Below are 22,247 nucleotides of genomic sequence, written 5' to 3'. Positions count from 1 at the left end.
CAGAGCCATAGATTGTATTTTTAGTCGGATTCTAAGCACCTTAACTCGACGCACCTTGACTGAATTTTACACTTCTTGACTTGCGCGGTTTGTGCAAATCTATACTCACGCACTTTGAATGTAGAAGCGAGTTTGAGAAGAAGCGAGTTCAATTCACATGATTGAAAATCCTTCTTCCTGTCTAATCCAAACTATGGAGCGCAAATCAACGTGCAATCGAACATTTTGACTAAATGTTCTCTGGAAAATTTAAAGTACATTCTAACATTAAATTTATTGACCAGAAAAGTGGTAAAAAAACAACTTATGGCATCAAGTCAAAGCTCAAGGAACTGTTGGGCCGAGTGCTGAACCAAAATGAAGATACTTTGTGCATGTAGGTCATCAAAAGGGTATATATGTAATAGATTAGGATTGTTTGAAGGTGCTTGTTGAAAGTTTCAGGACTTAGTTGGGGGGATGTTGAGCTAATCAAACAATACTAAAATCATCCAGGTTGTCAAAAGAATGCATCCGCAATATAACAGGAACGGCTAAGAATACTAATTTGGCAAATTTTCAAGGCATGTTGAGGAGGATGTTAAACTAAATAAATAAAAATAACAATGCAGAAGCAGTTTGTCAAAAGGACGTATATGCAATAAATCAGGAAACGCTGGGAATATTAAGTTGAAGCTTTTAGGGCATGTTGAGGGGGATGATGAACTAGTCAAAAGACGCTATTTGCTTTCAGGTTGTCGAAACATTCTATTCATTGTATCTCATAAACGGCTAAAAGTCTTAAACTAAAACTTTCAGGGAGTGTTGAAGGAGATTAGTGAAAAGACACTATTTCTATTCAGGTCATCAAAAATGCGTAGTTGCAATATGTAGGGAACAGCAAAGGGTGGCAGCTTGAAACTTCCTTGGGTCTTAAGGGTGCTGGAATTGAGCTAACCCAAAAGAACCTTTCTGCATCCAGGATTTCAAAGGGGCATCTCTGCAATAACTCACGAACAGCTAAGATTACTAAGTTAAAATTTTCATAGCATGTTGAGGGGTATGTCAAACTAAATAAAAAGACAGCATTTGCATCCAAGTTGTCAAACCGATGTATATGCAATATCTCTGGAATGTCGAATGGTATTAAATTAAAATTTCTTTGCCATCTTAAGTAGGACATGGAATTTAATTAAAAGAAAGTATTTAAATCCATGTTGCCAAAATAGTGTATCTAAAATAACTCAGGAAGAGCTGGGTAAAACAAGTCAAAACTTAAGGGGCACCGAGGGAGATGTCAAACTACATGAAAAAATACCACAATAATTTATTTGTAACTTTCTATACAATATGCGTTTAATAGTGGAGTAATAAAAAAAATGATAAAGAAGAAAAAAAAAGAAGAAACATCCCTATAGAATTATGCATGAACCTTTACATACACATATATAAACATTAAATCATATGGAAATGTATTAACACACACACACACATAAAATGAAACTTTCATAAGTAAACGAAAACGCACAAGAGGGTGAAAAGAACCTAACCACAGGCAAGCCTTTTCATTTAACTTAGAATCTAACTTATCAAAGGACGTCAATACATCACTTGTACTATACGTTCGACTAATCTTGTGGTTCCTATACCAGTGACACATATATAAAAGGTATTTACAGTAACAGTACTCTACTCTATACTATAGCACTCTAATGTTCTGCATATCACTAGTATCAAAGAATGGGTGTAGACCTGACAGAAAATGACTAGAATAGCCGATGTTATCGTAAAGTCTTGACCTTACGAGAATATCGGTTATGATCTGGAATTACTTTAGCATAACCTGTTCGAAATTCATTTCTAATCTCTAAAATTGTACTAGAACAGAGAGGTGATAGAGAGGAGCAAACACTAATCCCAAACCGTAGCCATGTTGGAACAATCTTAACTGAAAACAGGCCGCAATTCTGAAAGCTTCTTTGACGTTTGGCATTGAAACTAATAAGGCCAATTCTTTCAAACAGCTTAGAAAAAAACTGAATCGACTTAGTTAGGCTAAACTTTAAATGACTAATTTGTAACAGATCACCTGCCTGTGTAATATGATATAAACCTGATAAGCCCGTGAAACATAATTGAGACTCGAGATATCGCAGGTTGTAACCAAGCACTAAAAAACAAACACAAAGTAGAAACAATTGGGAAATTCTTTTCAAGACAGTGAAAATCAATTCAGTGGATATTTCGGCCCTATGTGCAAGGGCCGTCTTCAGCACAACATGAGAGAGAAAGAACAAAAAACATATATGGATAAACTTACACAAAAAAATTGAGAATTAAAACTAATAATGCTTAAAAAAATTAAAAAACATGTAAATTTATATATATATATATATATATATAGGGCTGAAATATCCACTGAATTGATTTCCACTTTCTTGAAAAGATTTTCCCTGTTGTTTCTAATTTGTGCTTGTTTATTATGGAAAGGCAGTGTGGTCTTAGTCACTATTTCAAGCACTAAAAAGGTATGGTGACAGCCCCCAACTCCCTGTCTAAGTGAATTTGGATATTACCTAAAAAGTATCTCCTGACAAGAGTTGATGTATGAATTTCCATACCAAAAACGAAGGACAAATAAAACCTATGAATACGTTCTAAGCTGGGTAAGAGAATACTACAATTGGCAATGACAAACCGAGTCCAAGTTTTCGAAATATCCAATGTACATAACCGCACTTCAGATCCATCTTTTTGTCCTTGAAGTGAGAGCATGAAGCAAGAACTCGATGTGCATGTTGGCATCTTATATATAGTAAATAAAAAAAAAGAAGTTTTTTTTAACGGAAAGTAAGGAGCGACGTTAAAACTTAAAACGAACGGAAATTACTTCGTATATGAAAGGAGATGCTTCCTCATCAACGCCCCGCTCTTTACGCTAAAGTTTTTTACTGTTTTAAAAAGTAGAGTTAAGAGGAAGAGTCAAACTTTAGCGTAAATAGCGGGGCGTTGATGAGGAAGCATCTCCTTTCATATACGAAGTAATTTCTTTTCGTTTTAAGTTTTAATGTCGCTCCTTACTTTCTGCTAAAAAAACTTGTTTTTTTTATTTAATTTCTGAACGTTTTTGAATCAATGCATGTTTTGATTTTGGCTCTCCACATATGAATAATTAAAAAGAAATTTCCAAATTTATTTTTTTTGGCTAGATGGCTATCTCATAGTTTTGATTGAAGGATTTTGAGAAAAAAGAAGCGGGGGAGGAGGCCTAGTTGCCCTCCGATTTTTGGTTACTTAAAAAGGCAACTAGAACTTTTAATTTTTTTTACGAATGTTTTTATTAGTAAAAGATATACCCAACTTACAAATTAGCTTACGTAGCGAACTTCTGTATTCACATGTTTTTATTACGTATACGAAGAGGTTCAACCCCTCGTCACAACCTCGCTCTTTACACTAAAGCTTAAATTTTGTTCCGATTTCTTAAGATTGACCCCTGAATCACAAAAGCCGTAGAATAAATAGTTGAAATTACTAAAAATACTTTAGCTTTAAAAAGGGCGAGATATTAGGAGGAGATGAGCCCATCATATGCGTAATAATTTCTGTTCATTTTAAATTTTAATGCTTCTCCTTACTTTCAGTTGAAATTTTTTTTTTCATATTTATTTTTTCATTGTATTTTTTTTAAATAATGCTTGATAATCCTGCGCTTCCTTCATGAAAATTTTCTTCCCCCATGACAAATTCCTCCAAGGAAAGTTCCCCCAACATATCCCCCTCTTCTCAACTTCCCCCTCCCAAACCTAAAATTCCCCCTGAAAACGTCTATACACTTCCAAATAACCATTACTATATGTAAGCACTGGTCAAAGTTTGTAACTTCTGGCCCCTCCGACGGGGACTGTGGGGGAGCAAGTTGTCCCCAAAGACATAGTTATAAGGTTTTATGACTACGCAGAATAAAATGGCTATCTCTGAATTTTGATCTGGTGACTTTGGGAAAATAATTGGCGTGGGAGGGGGCCTAGGTGCCCTCCAATGTTTTTGGCCACTTAAAAAGGGCAGTATAACTTTTTATTTCAGTTAGAATGAGACCTCTTGCAAGATTCTAGGACCACTGGGTCGAAACGATCATCCCTGGGGGAAAAAAAAAACAAAACAAACAAACAAATAAACACGCATCCGTGATCTGCCTTCTGGCAAAAAATACAAAATTCCACATTTTTGTAGATAGGAGCTTGAAAATTCTTTCGTAACTTTTGATGGGTAAGACTAAACTTGATTAAACTTATATATCTAAAATCAGCATTCAAATGCGATTCTTTTGATGTAGCTATTGATATCAAAATTCCATTTTTTAGTTTTTGTTCAGAGGCGCCATTTGGGGGGGGGTCAGGGGTGGGCAAATGCCCACCCCTGATTTTACAGGGGACTCAAGCTTCCACCACAAAGGGCCCTTTTCCGGGCATAATAGTCCCTTATGTCCAACATAATCCATTCTGTCCAATTGATTAGAGATTACTGCACGCCTATTAACCAAAAAGAATAATCCCCTGACGACCCTTGGGGTAATTACGCTATTTGCTATTAATCATTATACACTTTGAAAGTAGGCTAGATTAAAATTCTCAAGTTCTGTCAAATGCCCATTTCCTAGATGATCATATTAATATTATAAATCCTGAATATTTGCAGTAATTCCTTTAAGTTGATAGATTAAAATAGGTCAGTTCCTGTCAATACTTTTCGACGTTTATTTCTTTTTTTATAGTGAATATAAGCCACCGTTTTAGATTACTTAAGTCAGTTCTTATTCTGTTTCTGTCCTCATCTTATGTACATTTACTGTATCGTATGTGTAAGTAAACATTTTTATTCTTGACACATAAACCTTATGAAAGTTAGAGACGCTTGACATCCTCTACTGGTCGAATCCCAGATTGTAGGCCAACACTACCATAAGACTCTAAAGACGAGAGCACAGAGAGAAGTAGAAGAATCTACATCATTAAGCCTATTAACTTTTTACTTAGGTAAATATAAAGGTGTTAAGCCATTAGCATTTGAACTCAAAAGATCACCAAGCATCTGAAACAATTTGTGACAACTTCGACGCTAGGAAAGAACTTCATCCAATCTGGAAATATGACTACTACTTTGGAGGATGAAATGAAGCGAGAGTACTCCGAGACTTTTGACCGTCTACTAGCCGAATTTGACAGAAGACTCACAGATAAATTGCCAGTGCTGAGCACACTCGAAGCCTTGGATCCAAGCTTGACCAAGTTTATGGACACAGAGTTGCTCAAGCGTTTCTCTGCTCTTTACAGTGGGCTGGATATCGATGACATTCTTCTCGAATCTCAAGTTGGGATTGCCAAACATTTCTTGCTTGATGCGGAGAAAAAGCCGGGAAACTTCCTAGACATTGTTGACCATCTTCAAGCATTACCAGTGGCTTACTCAGAAGTAATTAAAGTGCTTTGTATTGCTTCCACACTTCCTGTGACAACAGCAAAGAATGAGCGTTTGTTTTCTAGCCTAGAAATAGTGAAAAACTACCTGCAGTCTACTAGAGGAGACAATCGTCTCAGTCACCTCCTTTTGATGTTTGCAGAGTAGGATTTAGTAAAAAATTGGACAATGACCAGGTTGTTGACGATTTTGCAAAGATGAAACCTCGGCGGTACCACTTGTAACCTTGAGTGTTGTAATATTTTCTTCTCCTTTTAAATTTTTCTTTTTTGTAAATATATTTGATGAAGGAAAACCGAGATTTTGGTTACAAGCCTCAGCATGTTAATGAACTTCCACCGACGTATTGTTTACTTAAATAAGAAAGTGATATCGCTGAGGAAGGCCAGCCTTTAGTCTGGTTGAATTTTTCACTTTCAGTTTAATCGCTTAACCTCGTTGATTGCGATCTTCGATGTTATAATTAATCTTAGACGTCAGTGTGGCTGAGTTCCACATTTGGTTACAGTACACTTCCAAGCAACACACGGGTGCTGAAAATGCATTTATACTTAGAATATTCGATCGATGTGCTGCCAAAATCCGCATTTTTTCTTCCGCGACACGAAGTGAGTCGGGGGGGGGGGCCAAGACGGAGTTCATGCCCACCCCAATATTTGACCCAAATGGCGCCTCTGTTTTTGTTACTATTGAGCCGGGTCGCTCTTTACTACAGTTCGTTTCCACGAACTGTTTGATTTTATCCCCTAGTCGATTCGACACATAATCTAAATTTGGAATAACTTCTGGAAGTTACAGTTACATAAGTTACATATTAGAAGCTACATATTAAAAAAAAACTTTGCTCAACGTGGAAGCTATCGTAATAAACCTATATGATGCGCAATTAGTCAAATCTTTGCCCCGTTTAAGGACTAAAATGACACTCCCACACAGAAAAAAATCTGACGCAAAAAAAAAATTACACTAAAAAATTTGGCATAATTGCTGCAAATGATAAAGCAAAACTTTTGAATCAGTAGGAAGATGAAAAGAACTAATGCCAGTATCAATCTATTTTTAATAAATAATATGAAAAAAACTTCGTTTTCTTAAAGAGTTAAAGAGGCTGCGTCCCAAAGTCGAACCTTAAAACGTACAGGAATTAGAAGAGGCAGTTGTGGGGCTGCCACCCCCCAAACCCCCAGCTTTTAATGACTCTTTTGTACAGGTTTTTTTTTGGGGGGGGACTTCATTGTTACTAATTACTAGTTTCGGCACAATGGTTCTCCTGTCCTCGTGTGTTTAACATTTTTCGAAGTTATTCCATTATTCATTCATTTCATTTTTTTGTTAATTAAAAGAGGGCCTTTCCGAAGCCAAGAGCTGGGGGTTAGCAAAAAAACAAAAAACCTGTACAAAAGAGTCTTTAAAAGCTGGGGGTTTGGGGGGCGGCAGCCCCCCAACTGCCTCTTCTAATTCCTGTACGTTTTAAGGTTCGACTTTGGGACGCAGCCTCTTTAACTCTTTAAGAAAACGAAGTTTTTTTCATATTATTTCTGTACGTTTTTCTACAATCCATGGTGGATGTAATTTAATAATTCCTGTACTCCTCGTCTCTCAAATGATAAGCTGTCCAGGTGTTATCAAAATTTTTTTGATGTTGTGAAAAAAAACCGCCCGTAAGGGACTTGAACCCTTGACCCGAGGATTAAAAGTCTCACGCTCTACCAACTGAGCTAATAACTTGCATGTGTGTAAATATAACTTCTCAATAGCTTTTAAAAATTTCAAATTAACATGGGCTCTTATGGAGAGAAATCCGTTAATTAAATAGCTAATGGGTGGTTTCTGGAAAACAGGGAAGGAGTTATCGGATCAAGCTGAAATTTCGCGGATAAGCTCCTGGGCCGTAGGGGACCTTAACTTGTGAATTTCAGCCCGATCGGACAACGTTAAAAGGGGTGGGAGGGGGTTGGAGGGTCGAAACTTTCGGGGGGTTAAGATTTTCCTACGAAACTTTCATGGGCACTTACTCGGAGAATTCCGCATCGAACGAGTCTTCGTACACCCAGATCCGATGTCGGATGTGACCTGTAGGCGTCTAGGAAAAAAAGTAAATGAATTTTAAGTGGCTATGCGTGGTTTCTGGAAAACAGGGAAGGAGTTATCGGATCAAGCTGAAATTTCGCGGATAAGCTCCTGGGCCCTAGGGGACCTTAACTTGTGAATTTCAGCCCGATCGGACAACGTTAAAGGGGGGCTTGGGTTGACAGGTCGAAACTTTCGGCCAGATTTTCCCCATGAAGAAAAAGTTGGAGGGGGATGAAATTTTGCAGGTTTCTTAGTTGGAGCTCGGGCTACGAAATGCATCCCTCCCCATCCGTCTGCGACCACTGGAACCGAAGATCGCTTAACATTGTCGTGTGTCGCCTCTTTATAGAGGCACGAGTGTGCCTCCTTGATGAAATTCCAAACTTAACGAATAACACAGTCAACAGAAAAGGGAGGCATATGACCTTGTAAATCCTCAATGATCATCCATAGGGACAAAGGCTCGTAAACAGAGAGTGAACTCTGCAATACCATATTAACGTTTAGTGTTCAAATTTTTCTTCAAAGGAGGGGATTAAAAGGGTAAATCTTTCCTCTGGATTAACCCGAAGGACCTCCAGCTGAAGACTAGGAAATTTTTGTCAAAAATACACTTTGATACATCTGCCCCCCTCTGGACACCCTACTGAATTTGACCTATTGCGCCAAGCACTATTGATCGGTAGCAAAAGGTGACAAATTCCCGAGATTGATCACTTGTTTCCATCGACTATAGCTCTCCGGGAATTCAACACCATTAGGCCTTACTTTATAGAGATTAAATAAAAAAAACTAGTTTTTTTAACTGAAAGTAAGGAGCGACATTAAAACTTAAAACGAACAGAAATTACTCCGTATATGAAATGGGTTGTCCCCTCCGCAGTCCCACGCTCTTTACGCTAAAGTTTTTAATTGTTTTAAAAAGTAGAATTGTGGCAAAGAGTCAAACTCCGCAGTCCCTCGCTCTTTACGCTCAAGTTTGACTCTTTGCCACAATTCTACTTTTTAAAACAATTAAAAACTTTAGCGTAAAGAGCATGGGACTGCGGAGGGGACAACCCATTTCATATACGGAGTAATTTCTGTTCGTTTTAAGTTTTAATGTCGCTCCTTACTTTCAGTTAAAAAAACTAGTTTTTTTTTATTTAATTTCTGAAAGTTTTTGAATTAATGCATGTTTGATTTTGGCTCTCCACACATAAATTATTGAAATGAAATTAGTATATTAATTTTTTTTGGCTAAATGGCTTTCTCTTAGTTTTGATCAGACGATTTTGAGAAATAAGGGGTGGGGAAGGAGGCCTAGCTGCCCTCCAATTTTTCGGTTACTTAAAAAGGCTACTAGAACTTTTAATATTCAACGAACGTTTTTATTAGTAAAAAATATACGTAACTTAAGAATTAACTTACATAACAAACTTTTATATTCTTATATATTTATTATGTGTACGAGGGGGTTTGTACCCTCGTTAATACCTCGCTCTTTACACTAAATCGTAAGTTTTGTCCCAATTCTTTAAGAATGACCCCTGAATCAAAAAGGCCGTAGAATAAATAGTTGAAATCACTAAAAATATTTTAGCATCAAGAGCGAGGTATTTATCTCCTCCTAAATACCTCGCTCTTTATGCTAAAGTATTTTTAGAACCCCTCATATGCGTAATAATCTCTGTTCGTTTTAAATTTCAATGCTATTCCTTACTTTCATTTGAAAAAACGTTTTCATGTTTATTTTTTCATTGTATTTTTTATAATAATGCTAGAAAATCCTGCGCCCTTTTCATTGAATTTTTCTTCCCCTGTGACATATTCCTCAAAAGAAAGATCCTCCCACAAAGCCCTCTCCCATCAACCCCACCCCCCAAACCAAAAAATCCCCATGAAAACGTCTGTACACTTCCCAATAACCATTACTATATGTAAACACTTGTCAAAGTTTGTAACTTGCAGCCCCTCCCTCAGGGATTGTGGGGGAGTAAGTCATTCCCAAAGACATAGTTATTATGGTTTTCGACTATGCTGAACAAAATGGCTATCTTAAAATTTTAATCTGTTGACTTTTGGAAAAAAATGAGCATGGGAGGGGGCCTATTTGCCCTCCAATTTTTGGTCACTTAAAAAGGGCACTAGAACTTTTCATTTCCGTTAGAATGAGCCCTCTCGCGACATCCTAGGACCACTTGGTCGATAAGATGACCCCTGGGAAAAAAAAAAAAAAAAAAACAAACAAATAAATAAACACGCACCCGTGATTTGTCTTCTGGCAAAAAATACAAAATTCCACATTTTTTAGATAGGAGCTTGAAATTTTTGCTATAGAGTTCTCTGATATACCGAATGCGATAGTGTGATTTTCGTTAAGATTCTGTGACTTTTAATGGATGTTTCCCCCTTTTTTCCAAAATAGGGCAAATTTTCTCAGGCTCGTAACTTTTGATGACAAAGACTAAATTAATTGAAACTTAAAATTTAGAATCAGCGTAAAAATTCGAATCTTTTGATGTATCTTTTAGCATCAAAATTCCGTTTTTTAGAGTTTCGTTTACTATTGAGCCGGGTCGCCCCTTACTACAGTTCCTTACCACGAACTGTTTGAAAAGAAAATAATTCGGTATTTCGGGGCTTCTGACATTATTACTCCTTTGCGGAAGTTAGGCTCAAAATTGAAAAAGGATTATATTTTTTCTCTGGGCCCCTTCCACCTCTTAGTTCGTTTATTTTCCCGTTAGTTTTTACCTGTTTTCGCTTTATAGTTGTGTTATCTCTTAGCAGTTCTTTCGTTAGTTGAGTTATGGTTGTGGTATATATGTTTTATCGCTCGTATAGTTGTGTTATTTTCAAATTATACTCCATAATAGAGAGGCTCCGAACACCCAGCATTGTATATTAAGCTCTTAATTTGACGTTTTTTTCTAACGTGACCAGAGTCGTCCTGCGCCCTTTTCCTTGAATTTTTCTTCCCCCATGGCATATTTCTCCAAGGAAAGATCCTCCCACATAGCCCCCTCCCTCAACCCTACCCCCAAAACCAAAAAAAATCCCCCTGAAAACGTCTGTACACTTTCCAATAACCATTATTATATGTAAACACTGGTTGAAGTTTGTAACTTGCAACCCCTCCCCCAGGGGCTGTGGGGGAGCAAGTCATCCCCAAAAACATAGTTCTTATGATTTTCGACTATGCTAAACAAAATGGCTATCTCAAAATTTTGATCCGTTGACTTTGGGAAAAAATGAGCGTGGGAGGGGGCCTAGATGCCCTCCAATTTTTTTGGTCACTTAAAAAGGGCACTAGAACTTTTCATTTCCGTTAGAATGAGCCCTCTTGCGACATTCTAGGACCACTTGGTCGATACGATGACCCCTGGAAAAAAAAAACAAAAAAAAAACAAACAAATAAACACGCACCCGTGATTTGTCTTCGGGCAAAAAATGCAAAATTCCACATTTTTGTAGATAGGAGCTTGAAACTTCTACAGTAGGGTTCTCTGATACGCTGAATCTGATGGTGTCATTTTCGTTAAGATCCTACGACTTTTAGGGGGTGTTTCCCCCTATTTTCCTAAATAAGGCAAATTTTCTCAGGCTCGTAACTTTTGATGGCTAAGACTAAACTTGATGAAACTTATATATTTAAAATCAGCATTAAAATGCAATTTTTTTGATGTAGCTATTGATATCAAAATTCAATTTTTTAGAGTTTTGGTTACTATTGAGCCGGATCGCTCCTTACTACAGTTCGTTACCACGAACTGTTTGATAACGTTTAAATTTCAGCTTCATTTTTCGCTTAATGTCGAACAGGTGGCCCCTTATAGGATGGCCTCACGTTACCCGAATTTTAAGCCGTAATTTTGCATGGTAATTGCTGCCGCAAGATTGAAGAAAAAACATTGTGTGAGAAAAATCAGTGAAAGATTAAATATATGGCACCATTTTTTTTTTATTTATTTTTTTCTTCGCATACAAAACCAAAACACATTCTTACAAAATGCTACCGCACAAAAAGAAAAACTTTACAGTTTTGTAGACGTACGGTAATAACAAGTAAAAACATATATTCCATTAAAAATCACAACACAACCATAATCAACTCAAACTTCAAATTAATCTCTCTCACTTAAACAAACAACACAATATTTACCCCCCCCCCTCCCCATCAAAAAAACACAGCAGCCCCAAAAATAACTTAAGTCTTTGTGAATTAACAAATTTTTCAACCCTAACTGAACTAACTTCTTTTGCTTATCTACTTTTGCAGTTGAACGTGGCAACGTTGACGAAGATGTCAAGCCCTTTAGGTTCTTCCCTATAAGCCTCATAATTTTGAATCAACCAGAACACAAATCTAAGGAGATCTTCCGATTCAGGTATGAATAGGTCAAAGATGGGTCTAGGGACAATGACTGTCTTTATTTTGGGTACTGAAAGAATTCTGAATAATACCCTTTTTTCGTATTTTCATTGAAAAATTGGACAAAATGACAAAACTGCCCCCCTTGATTTTGAAAATGTAATTTTTCCTTATCTCATTTTCGTGAATTGCCAGCCCCTGATTTTAAGCTTTAAATGCGGTCCCACTCCCCCAATTTTTGAAAAGGAAACGTATCTTTTCAGCATTTAAGGACTATATAGAATTTTGACCAATTGGAAATTTTATTTTTCTAGTTAAGATATAATTTTGTTTACTCGCTTAGATTATACAGCTTTTTATAGGAATGTTTACAAATAAAACATTAATAAAAATCTTAAAAATTTTCGGAAAAAATGTATTTTAGAGAAAAAATTATTATGGAAATCATTAAAAAATAGGTTGGCATTTGGAATAGATTCTAAATATGTGACATTGTATATGTGTAAGGTAATCCTACAAAAAAACCTCTATCTGAAGGGGAGAGCGGATTAAAGTTTAAAAAAGTCTTTTTTGCCAAAAAATAGGATGTATTTGCAAAGTATCCAAAATATTGCACCTTTGTGTGAATTTGGTCTGCCAGACGGAGATTGGGCTAGTAGCTCTCTGCCATCTCCATTAGGTACTATGTCTATCACTTTCATTTGCCTTATCAAGGCTAGCCTGCTTGATACCTCATCACGTCTCCAAAACAGAGCGCCAGAAGGGGAGGGTGGAAGTAGGTTTTTCTAGCCTCGTCCCCTTTAAAGACTGAAAATTAACATAAAACTTATATCGTAAAATTTGGGAAATATACAACGATTTGAAAAAACGAAAGATTTATAGGAAATGGGAACTTCCTGGGAGGGTGTAAAGAGGGAGGCTTTAAATAGATTAGGTTGGAGGAGGAGCGTGCGTAGCTGTGTTGGCCTCAGGCGGCTTGGTGCTGCAGTGAATTATTATTAGTTGTAGTATTAGTAGCAGCCTTATGAAACCGTGAGCCCTCCCCTTTGAATTTTCCTTCCATCCCCCATCCCTGCTTCCTCCTAAAAATTTATGTGGGTGCCCTTTCTAAAAACAATGCTAAAATGTGTCTTTTTGATAAATAAATGATAGATAGTTTTTTAGATGATTAATGCATGTTATTTTTTTTAGACTGAGTGAGACTTGAGTGGTTCTTGGCCGCTCGCGCCAAGATAAGGACGTTCCATACTTGTTGATACCTACCAGTTGGCAATGCCCATTGCGCGCGAGAGGCGGGGTGAAGAATCTTGATCCATTTACTGTTCTGATCACTAGAATTAGTTTTATCAGTATTGTTGACTTTAAGAGTCTGATTTGGATACATGGGTTGCAGATTTGAAAGTCGTCATGTTGTTGAGAATACTTCTACTGGTCTTTTTTCTCGGTGAGTTTAATACCAGGCTTATTGTTGAGTTTTTGTAGTTATTAGAAATGTTTCAGAATTACATTTTACATTATAAAAGGTATATAGTGGTTGGCCACTTCTGAAGGAAAAATGTGAAGCAAATTAACTAAACTATTGAGGTATTGCGATTAAATATATTTCCGAAAAACCGAATACTGAGATAGCTAAGAAATAAACTTATAACTGTTGGATCAGAATTTCATCCTTAATCAAAATATAGCATTTATTTGCTTTGCAAATAAGAGTCACCCCTCCTCCCATCAAACTTCAAATGTACAACCTAGATTGAATATATGCACTGAATTTCCCATTGTTTCGGTAAACTGTTAAATCAAATTGAATTGAAGAGGGGTCATATGGAAAATATAAGTGTATATATACAAGTCAGGCTCATATGTGACTTCTACGAGAAAAAAGGAGGCTAAGCGGATTTGCGGTAGGACTGAATGCTATATTTAAATTCAGGATTCTACTTCTAAACCAGGGGCATAATTCACTATGGGGCAAGAGGGCAACTGACCCTCCCAGACAGTGGTTTTTCAACCCCCTCAACTACGTAATAATTTCTGTTTGTTTTGATATTTAATGTTGCTCCTTATTTCTAGTTGGAAAAACTTGTTTTTTTTTTTATTTAATTTCTGATAGTTTTTTAATTAATGCTGGGAAATACATCCCCCCCCCGCATGGTAAATTTCCTTCCCACAGGAAAACTCCCTCGTAGAAAGATCCTCCCACCTAATCACCACCACCAGAAACCCCCTCCCTCCCGAAAATAGCTTTATACTTCCCTATATCGAATATACCCAATACTACATGTAAGTAATGGGCGAAGTTTATAACTTGTAGATCTTTTCGACCATGTTGAAGAAAATGGGTACCTCAAAATCTTGCTCGGAAAATTTTGGGTAAAAAGCTGGATAGGAGGGGGGCTGGCTGCCCTCCAATGTTTTTGGTCACTTAAAGAGGACAGTAGAACATTTAATTTCCAATCACATGAGCCCTCTCCCGATCTTCTAGGATTACTGGTTCGATACGATCACACCTGGAAGAAAACAACAAATATACATGCATTCGTGATCTTGCTTCCGGCAAAAGATTCAAACTCCACGTTTTTGTATATAGGAGCTTCAAACCTCTGCAGTAAGGTTCTCTGTTATGCTGAATGTGATGGTTTGATTTTTGTTAAGATTCTATGATTCTATGACGGTTCTCAGATATTCTGAATCTCACGGTGTGATTTTTATTAATATCATCTGACATGCTACGGGTGTCTCACCCCTCTTTCAAAAATTAGGCAAATTTTCTTAGGCTCTTAACTTTTAAGGGGTAACATTAAAGTTAAAAATTTTTGTAAATTTTGAATTAGCATGGAAATTCTGATTCTTTTGATACACCTATTATTATCAAGGCTATATCTTACAATTTCAGCTACTATTGAGCCGCATCGCTCTTTAGTTACAGTTCGTTATCACCAACTGTTTGATCGCTCTTTAATTACAGTTTGTTACCACCAACTGTTTCATGACTCTCTTGGATGAATTAAATTCTAAAATGTGAACTAACTGCTTTAACCTATGTTGTGTTCTTGACTAACTGATTAAAAAAACCTTTTTTTAACTGAAAGTAAGGAGCAAGATTAAAGCTCACATCGAACAGAAAATACTCCGTATATGAAGTGGTTCCTCTTACCCGCCCCATACTTCAATATATTGATCTTCACGGTGAAGTATTTTAAAAAAAACTTCAGTGTTTTAAACAACAGGGTATTGAGGAGAAAGGCAACCTCTTCATATATGGAATAGTGTCTTTTCGTTTTGAGTTTTGATTTTGTTCCTTACTTTCTGTAGAAATTTTTTTTATGTTATTTTCGATTACTTTTCAATAATGCCTGTAAATCAGGATCCCTTTTCATGAAGAATTACCCGCCTCCGCAGGAAACTCCTCCATGAAGAGTTTCACCTGCGTAAAGTACCCCCACTCCCGCAAATATCCCTTCAGAAATTCCTTCCTCGCTGAAAAATAGTATACATAAACAATAGGTAATTTTTGTGCTTTCAATTATGATGAACAAAATGGCTATCCCAAAATTTTGATCGGAATACTTCAGAGAAAAAAAAGAGAAGATTATGAGGGGGCTAACTGCATTCCAATCTTTTTGGTCTCTTAAGAAGGGCACTAGAACTTTTGATTTCAGATCACATAAGCCATCTACCGATCTTCTAGGATCATTAATTTGATATCATCATCCCTAGTAAAACATACACCCTTTGAGGTAACTCCCTCCCTCGCAAACTACAGAAAACCCCATTGCAGAAGTTTCAGTGCCTTTATAAGTTTTGTAATCCATTGCTTATAGATAGTATTTGTTTTGGGAAAGATACGAACATTTTTTTGGGGAGGTTTTCTGCAGGAGGAGATTGTTTGGGGAAATTCTCAGTGCGGTGAAAATTGTTGGAAATAATTTTCTTTCATCAGGGATGTAGTTTTCACGAGGGGTAATTTCCTTGGGGGTTATATTCTGCGTACATATTTTCTGGGAGGATGGGTGTTTTCCAAGGGGTTGGGGGTATTTCCTCGGGGTTTATTTTTCGTGGGTATTTTTCGTAGGGGGATTTTCCGGGGGATAAACGCCTAAACCCCGATTTCTTATGCCTACCACAACTTTTGATGGCGGAAGTACACTTAACAGAAACACTTTTGTGTTCTCATGTTTTCATTACATATATGAGGGGGTTCACCCCCTCGTCAGTACCTCGCTCTTTACACTAAAGCTTAAAATTTTCCCAATTTCTTAAGAATGACCCCTGAATCACAAAAGCCGTAGAATAAATAGTTGAAATTACTAAAAATAATTTAGCGTAAAGAGCGAGATATTAGGAGGAGGTGAGCCCATGATATGTGTAATAATTTCTATTCGTTTTAAGTTTTAATGCTTCTCCTTACTTTCAGTTGAAAAAAAACTCTCATATTTATTTTTTCATTGTTTTTTTTTTTAAATAATGCTAGAAAATCCTGCGCTCCCTTCATGAAAATTTTCTTCCCCCATGACAAATTCCTCCAAGGGAAGTTCCCCTAACATATCTCCCTCTTATCAATCCCCCCCACAACCTAAAAATCCCCCTGAAAACGTCTGTACACTTCCAAATAACCATTACTATATGTAAGCACTGGTCAAAGTTTGTAACTTGTGGCCCCTTCCACGGGGACTGTGGGGGAGTAAGTCGTCCCCAAAGACATAGTTATGAGGTTTTTTGACTACTCTGAATAATATGGCTATCTCAGAATTCTGATTTAGTGACTTTGGGAAAATAATTAGCGTGGGAGGGGGCCTAGGTGCCCTTCAATTTCTTTGGTCACTTAAAAAGGGCACTACAACTTTTCATTTCCACTAGAATGAGCCCTCTCACATGATTCTAGGACCACTGGGTCGATACGATCGCCCCTGGTAAAAAAAAGCAAATAAACACGCATCCGTGATCTGCCTTCTGGCAAAAACAAAATTCCACATTTTTTTAGATAGGAGCTTGAAACTTTTACAAAAGGATTCTCTGATAAGCTGAATCTCATGGTGTGATTTTCGAAATTTCCTCAGGCTCGTAACTTTTGATGGGTAAGAATAAACATGATTAAACTTACATATTTAAAATCAGCATTAAAATACAATTCTTTTGATGTAGCTATTGATATCAAAATTCCATTTTTTAGACTTTTGGTTACTATATAATAAATAATAAAATTATTGGTCCACTGTTTAATATATATATATATATATATATATATATATATATATATATATATATATATATACGATTTATACTATATACATTGAAATCAGTGGAGCAATAATTTTTGCCTGCCTCAAGTTTCAACTTCACTCTTTACTTTTGTAAAAAAACTTTGTTTTTAATTCATATCGAAAAATGTAAAACCTGCATGTGTGTTATTAGGCTATGTTTCGACATAACGAATAGCAGAGGAAAAATCCAGCGCCAATATCTAAAATGATTTGTTACTCCCTCCTGGAAGATAACAGTTTCAAATTTCTAAAATTCAAACTTAATGGCTCAATCTGGTCAAATGAAGCGAGTCCATATGCCTCATAGAGATATCTGTTTTACCTCATTGCTAATGTGTCCTGCGTTGAAATACATTACCAGGCTCTCTGGGCTTGAAAACACCGTGAGAAATTCTTTAGAAAACAACTCAATAGGGGCTCCTTTTTTGTTGATCTGTGGAGGTTGTGGATGAATAGGCGCACGCTGTGTCTTCGATGTTATGTAAATGATTGCATCAGAAGAGCAAATTGGCTGGTGAATAAGGATACATTTTTTTCTATTAAAGAAGAGCCATGTGCTGTAATTGAAAAAGGGTTTCAAAGATGCCCCAACAATAATGAAATTCTTGGACAATGTAAAACATGCTGATCCTGAAGGTTTTGGATCATGTTTAAATAGTATGAGAGGGTAGCATTTTATAAAGGATTCACAGCGTGTTCCTGATTTCATAAATAAACATTTGGTTTAAACCTCAAACATCTTGCGGCATAGTTGTTACAAAGGGTGAACCTAAACTTTATCATCTTTAGTAAAAATCGGGTTTGCAGCAGTTCGAGTTGAAATCTTTTAAAAGAAAACCATCGGCACTATATGTCTGTAATTCACAAAGTGACTTTGTAGCAATAAAGTTGTTGTACTAAATTCCATGGACTCTTTCAGGATGTGGGTATTGTTTCTGCATTTGAAGCGTCTGCTCAGAAATGTTAAATCTGCATACAAATAGACAGTTTGTGGTAATTATGGGTTAAAAGAGGTCAACAAAATTTTCCCGTCATTTTTTTTCTCCTAAACCCTCCTACCTATAGATTAAACTTCACACGTGCAATGAAAGTACGATCCAAGTATAATTTATAATTTTTCACAGGAGTATTATAACAGTGCTTTCACTATCCCCGAATTCTTCAAAATTGAAATTGAGTTCTCTGAAATCTTGAAAATTGGCCTTCGTAACACTCGAAATACTAATCACTGTTTTAGATTGCCGTTAATTTTTGGGAGACCTTTGGGTTACCTTTCCGAAATATCCAGATTTCTAAAATTTCAGGAGTTGTTTGGGGGAACCCCGGAAAAAGATCAAGGAAATAGAAATAATTTTATTATAAATTTAATTTATAATTTATAAATCATAAATTATCCGTATCCAAGATTTTTTTTGGAGGGGGTTTATGAAATGTTTTTTTTTTCAGGGGGATTTACAGAAAAAAACCTCAAAAACGCATAAATAATTGTCTATATTCCTTTTTGTTGCGTTTTTACGAGTTTGATATTTTTTCGGGGGGAGGTAAAACCCCCTAACCCCTCCCCCTGGATACGGCCTTGTGTGCAGGATATAAATGTAAAGTGTGTGTTTGGTGTATAAACGCATTTATCAATTCTGCACTCATTTATCAGTTTGGCCTAGGGCTTGCAAGAAATTTTTTTTACCTGACTCAATTTTTCATGTGAGGATGATCGGAGGAGATTTTCAGTGGTGTTGGCATTGTCTGGAATATTTTACCGTGGGGGGGGATATCTTCCGTGGGGAAAATTCCTCGGGAATCCGTGGGAGATATTCTCGAAATTCTCCATGGGGGATTTTCCACAGCAGCAATTTTCCTCCAGGGGTGGAGGACTTCCAGGAAAATTTTGTCCACGGAAGAGAGGAGGGAGAGATTCCCCACAGTATTTGAAAATTATCAGAAATAAAAGTATTTTTCAAATGACATCATGCTAAGAAGAATTTTTAAGGCGGAATCTGGTGAAATCTGCAAGAAATTTCCAGGGGGAATTATCAGCGAGGATGGACTTGTCTGGATGAAATTTTCGGGGGGGGGTTATATTACCTGGGAGGAGCTTTACGTGGATGGATCTTCCGTGGAGAGGACCCGTATTTCCCAGAATTATGTAAAAAATGACCAGATATCAAATAAATAAAAAACAGGTTTTATTTGTCAACTGGAAATAAGCAGCTATATTAAAACTTAAATAATCTGTATATGAGGTGGGTTGACTTTACCCCAATACTTCGCACTTTGCGCTATAGTTTGACTTCTTTTTTTCGGCTCTTTAAGAACAACTCCTGAAACACAAGGACCGTTTAATAAGAATAAGAAGCATATAAAAGTCCCTAGAAACTTAAACATAAAGGGCGAGGTATTGATGAGGGATATCCCCTTCATATACGAATTACTTTCTGTTCAATTTCAGTTTTAATGTTTTTCTTACTTTCAATTTAAAATATTTTTTTATTTGTTTAATAGAGAACTCGGAATGAACTTCACCTTGAAACTTCTTTGTTGTTAACTTTTCACCTAAGGAAGGCTCTCTGCTTGTATTTCGATAAAGCACACAGAGAGATGGAATTCCTAAAAAATCAGATTACTCGGAAAATTTTCCTCTTGTCGAGACTTAAAACGTCACACTTTAGAAACAATCAGGTGGAATTTCATTTTTTTTTATGTCTTAAATTTCATACAGGACGTTAAAACGTGGGGTTTCAAAACACAAGGTTACTTATAGACCCAAAAATAATGAATAAGGGGATTAGCTTAGGAAGATATATCAAATTTTAAACAAAAAAAAAGTAAGTGCACATTTGGACATTACATTATAAAAATGTGATATATCTCTCTTTTTTTGTTGGTAAAAGTGCGGAGAAATGTGTCTATTTAAATATGTAGCAAGAAAGCGCAAGCTCTCTATTTCATTATCAGTTTTTTCTTTTATTCGGGATGAAAAAGATGTGTGCGTAACTGTTACGGTCTCAGGATGATTGATGTTGTAGTCATTTGTTAAAAGTATAAGTACTAGTTTAAAATTAAACAAGCACCTGTGAATATTAAAAAAATGAGTTATCACCAAAAAACCTTAAAATTGCGAAATAAAATCAGTATACCAATGAATACTAATATCAGGGTGGCGAAGATGGTCCAGTAGCATTACGATCAATCTAAAAATGGAACTTTTCATTATCGTTGTTTAGAAGGCCCCTTGTTGAATTAGAAATCTCAAAAAATGTCACAAGTTTTTGGAGCTAGAAATTTAAATTGTAATTAAAATTATATTTTGTTTACAGATGATGCATTTGGCGCTCAAAAATTAAAAAGACAAACATCTTATGCTGAAGTAAATCCTGGAGCTGAGACAATCCTTGACTGCCTGATTGAAAACAAGGAAGGAAGCTGTGTTTGGCAAAAGGATAGGAGAGTACGTTCTTTTCCTAAAATCTTTTACTATTAATTCTTATTTTTTATATGTTTGTAATTCTTAAAAAAAGTTCTTTTTTTTATTGTTACTTGTCACGATACTTTTATTACTCTTCTTTTTCTTTGTTATTACTCATATTAAAAATATTACTGCTCCTTGTTCTCTTATCCTTTGTCTTCGTTCTTCCTTTTCTTTGAATATATCTGTTAATTCACTTATTATTTCGCTATTATTTATTTTTTTCATTATGTTTCGTAATGATTCTTGTCATTGCTGTTTTTATTATTATCCTTTTGACTTCATGACCTATTGACAAAGGATCTTAAACGAGAAAATTAATACCAGACAGTGGTGTTTAGCAAAAGAATTGGGAAGTAAGTCTTTTGTTGTATTTTCTTATGGTTTTTCCGTTATTATTTTTATTCTTTTTATTGCTTCTATTGTTTACTATTTTGTATCATTTATATCGTAATTTTTCTTGAGTTCTTATTACTTTGAGCACGATAGAAATGGTAAATAGTTACCATTTCCAGGTAGAAACGATAACCAAACCATGAAAACAATCATAGGAAATAGTTGCAACCTAAGACAATATTCATACACGGTCATCAGTATTTTCAAATACAGACTTATGTTTTGTTTTATTAGGACAACACATATTGTGTCCATCTTATTAATTGGTTGCGCATAATTTCAATTATGAAATAGAGCACATATCTTGTTTTTTATGTCTTTTTGTTCCTTCACCCATACCCTCTGGGAGCTTAATGTTGTTGATCTCCTAATCAAAAGGAGTTATTTGACCATTTCATCAAAAATAAGTATTTTGTGTAGATCAGCAATATTCAGTTTGTTTGATCAATTAATCTGAATTTTCTCAGAATGAGTCTTGAATTTTCATTTAAAAATGAAGTAAATAGTATTCCTTAGATTTTGAAAAATACGTTTTTTCTGTATCTTCATTAAAACTACTAAATAATACTAGTCACTCCAATTTTAAATTCCAAATTGAACGGCTCCACCGTTTTACAGCTTTTTACCGTTACATAATCCCCAAAAATTTCTAAAATACCGTGCCAAACTCTTAAAGTTAATGGTTTAATCGTCAGCTTTAAGGTAAATCTTGTTAAATAAATTGATTTTATTTTCAAACAGTTCATGGTAATGAACTGTAAGTAAGGAGCAATGCGGCTCAATAGTAACCGAAACTCTAAAAAACGTATCGAATCTTTGTCTTAATCTTTCTCTTAACTCTACTTTTTAAAGCAGTAAAGAACTTTAGTGTAAAGAGCGGAGTGTTGAGGAGGAAAAGCCCCTTTCATATATGGAGTAATTTCTGTTCGTTTTAAGTTTTAATGTCACTCCTTACTTTCATTTAAAAAAACTTCATTTTTTATTTAATTTCTGGACGTTTTTGAATTAATGCACGTTTAAAAAATTTGCATATTAATTTTTTTTAGCTAAATGGCTTTCTCGTATTTTTATTCGGAAGACTTTGAGAGAAAAGGAAAGAGGGAGGAGACCTAGTTGCCCTCCAATTTTTCGATTACTTAAAAAGGCAACTAGAACTTTTAATTTTTTACGAACGTTTTCATCAGTAAAAAATATACGTAACTTACGAAATAATTTACGTAACGAACTTCTATATTCGTAAGTT

At 35.8% G+C, this 22,247-nt stretch overlaps 1 protein-coding gene across 4 annotated transcripts in view; it reads left to right on the top strand.

Moving 5' to 3' along the window:
* The window catches only part of LOC136027626 (hemicentin-2-like), a 152,528-nt gene that overhangs the window by 5,410 nt on the left and 124,871 nt on the right, over window positions 1–22,247 (top strand). For 2 of the 4 annotated variants that reach the window (XM_065705043.1, XM_065705045.1), the window contains 2 exons: window positions 13,076–13,328; window positions 20,460–20,590. In XM_065705043.1, the coding sequence (XP_065561115.1) occupies window positions 13,292–13,328; window positions 20,460–20,590 (168 nt within the window). In that variant the 5' untranslated portion in view covers window positions 13,076–13,291. Of the gene's footprint in view, window positions 1–11,819; window positions 11,901–13,075; window positions 13,329–20,459; window positions 20,591–22,247 lie in introns of those variants that run through there. The other 2 variants (XM_065705044.1, XM_065705046.1) reach the window with 2 other exon arrangements.

Source organism: Artemia franciscana, chromosome 5 (assembly GCF_032884065.1).
Source record: "Artemia franciscana chromosome 5, ASM3288406v1, whole genome shotgun sequence".
NCBI lineage: Eukaryota > Metazoa > Arthropoda > Branchiopoda > Anostraca > Artemiidae > Artemia > Artemia franciscana.
The sequence above is the reverse complement of the archived record's forward strand: the minus strand, read 5'-3'. Positions and strand labels throughout refer to the sequence as shown.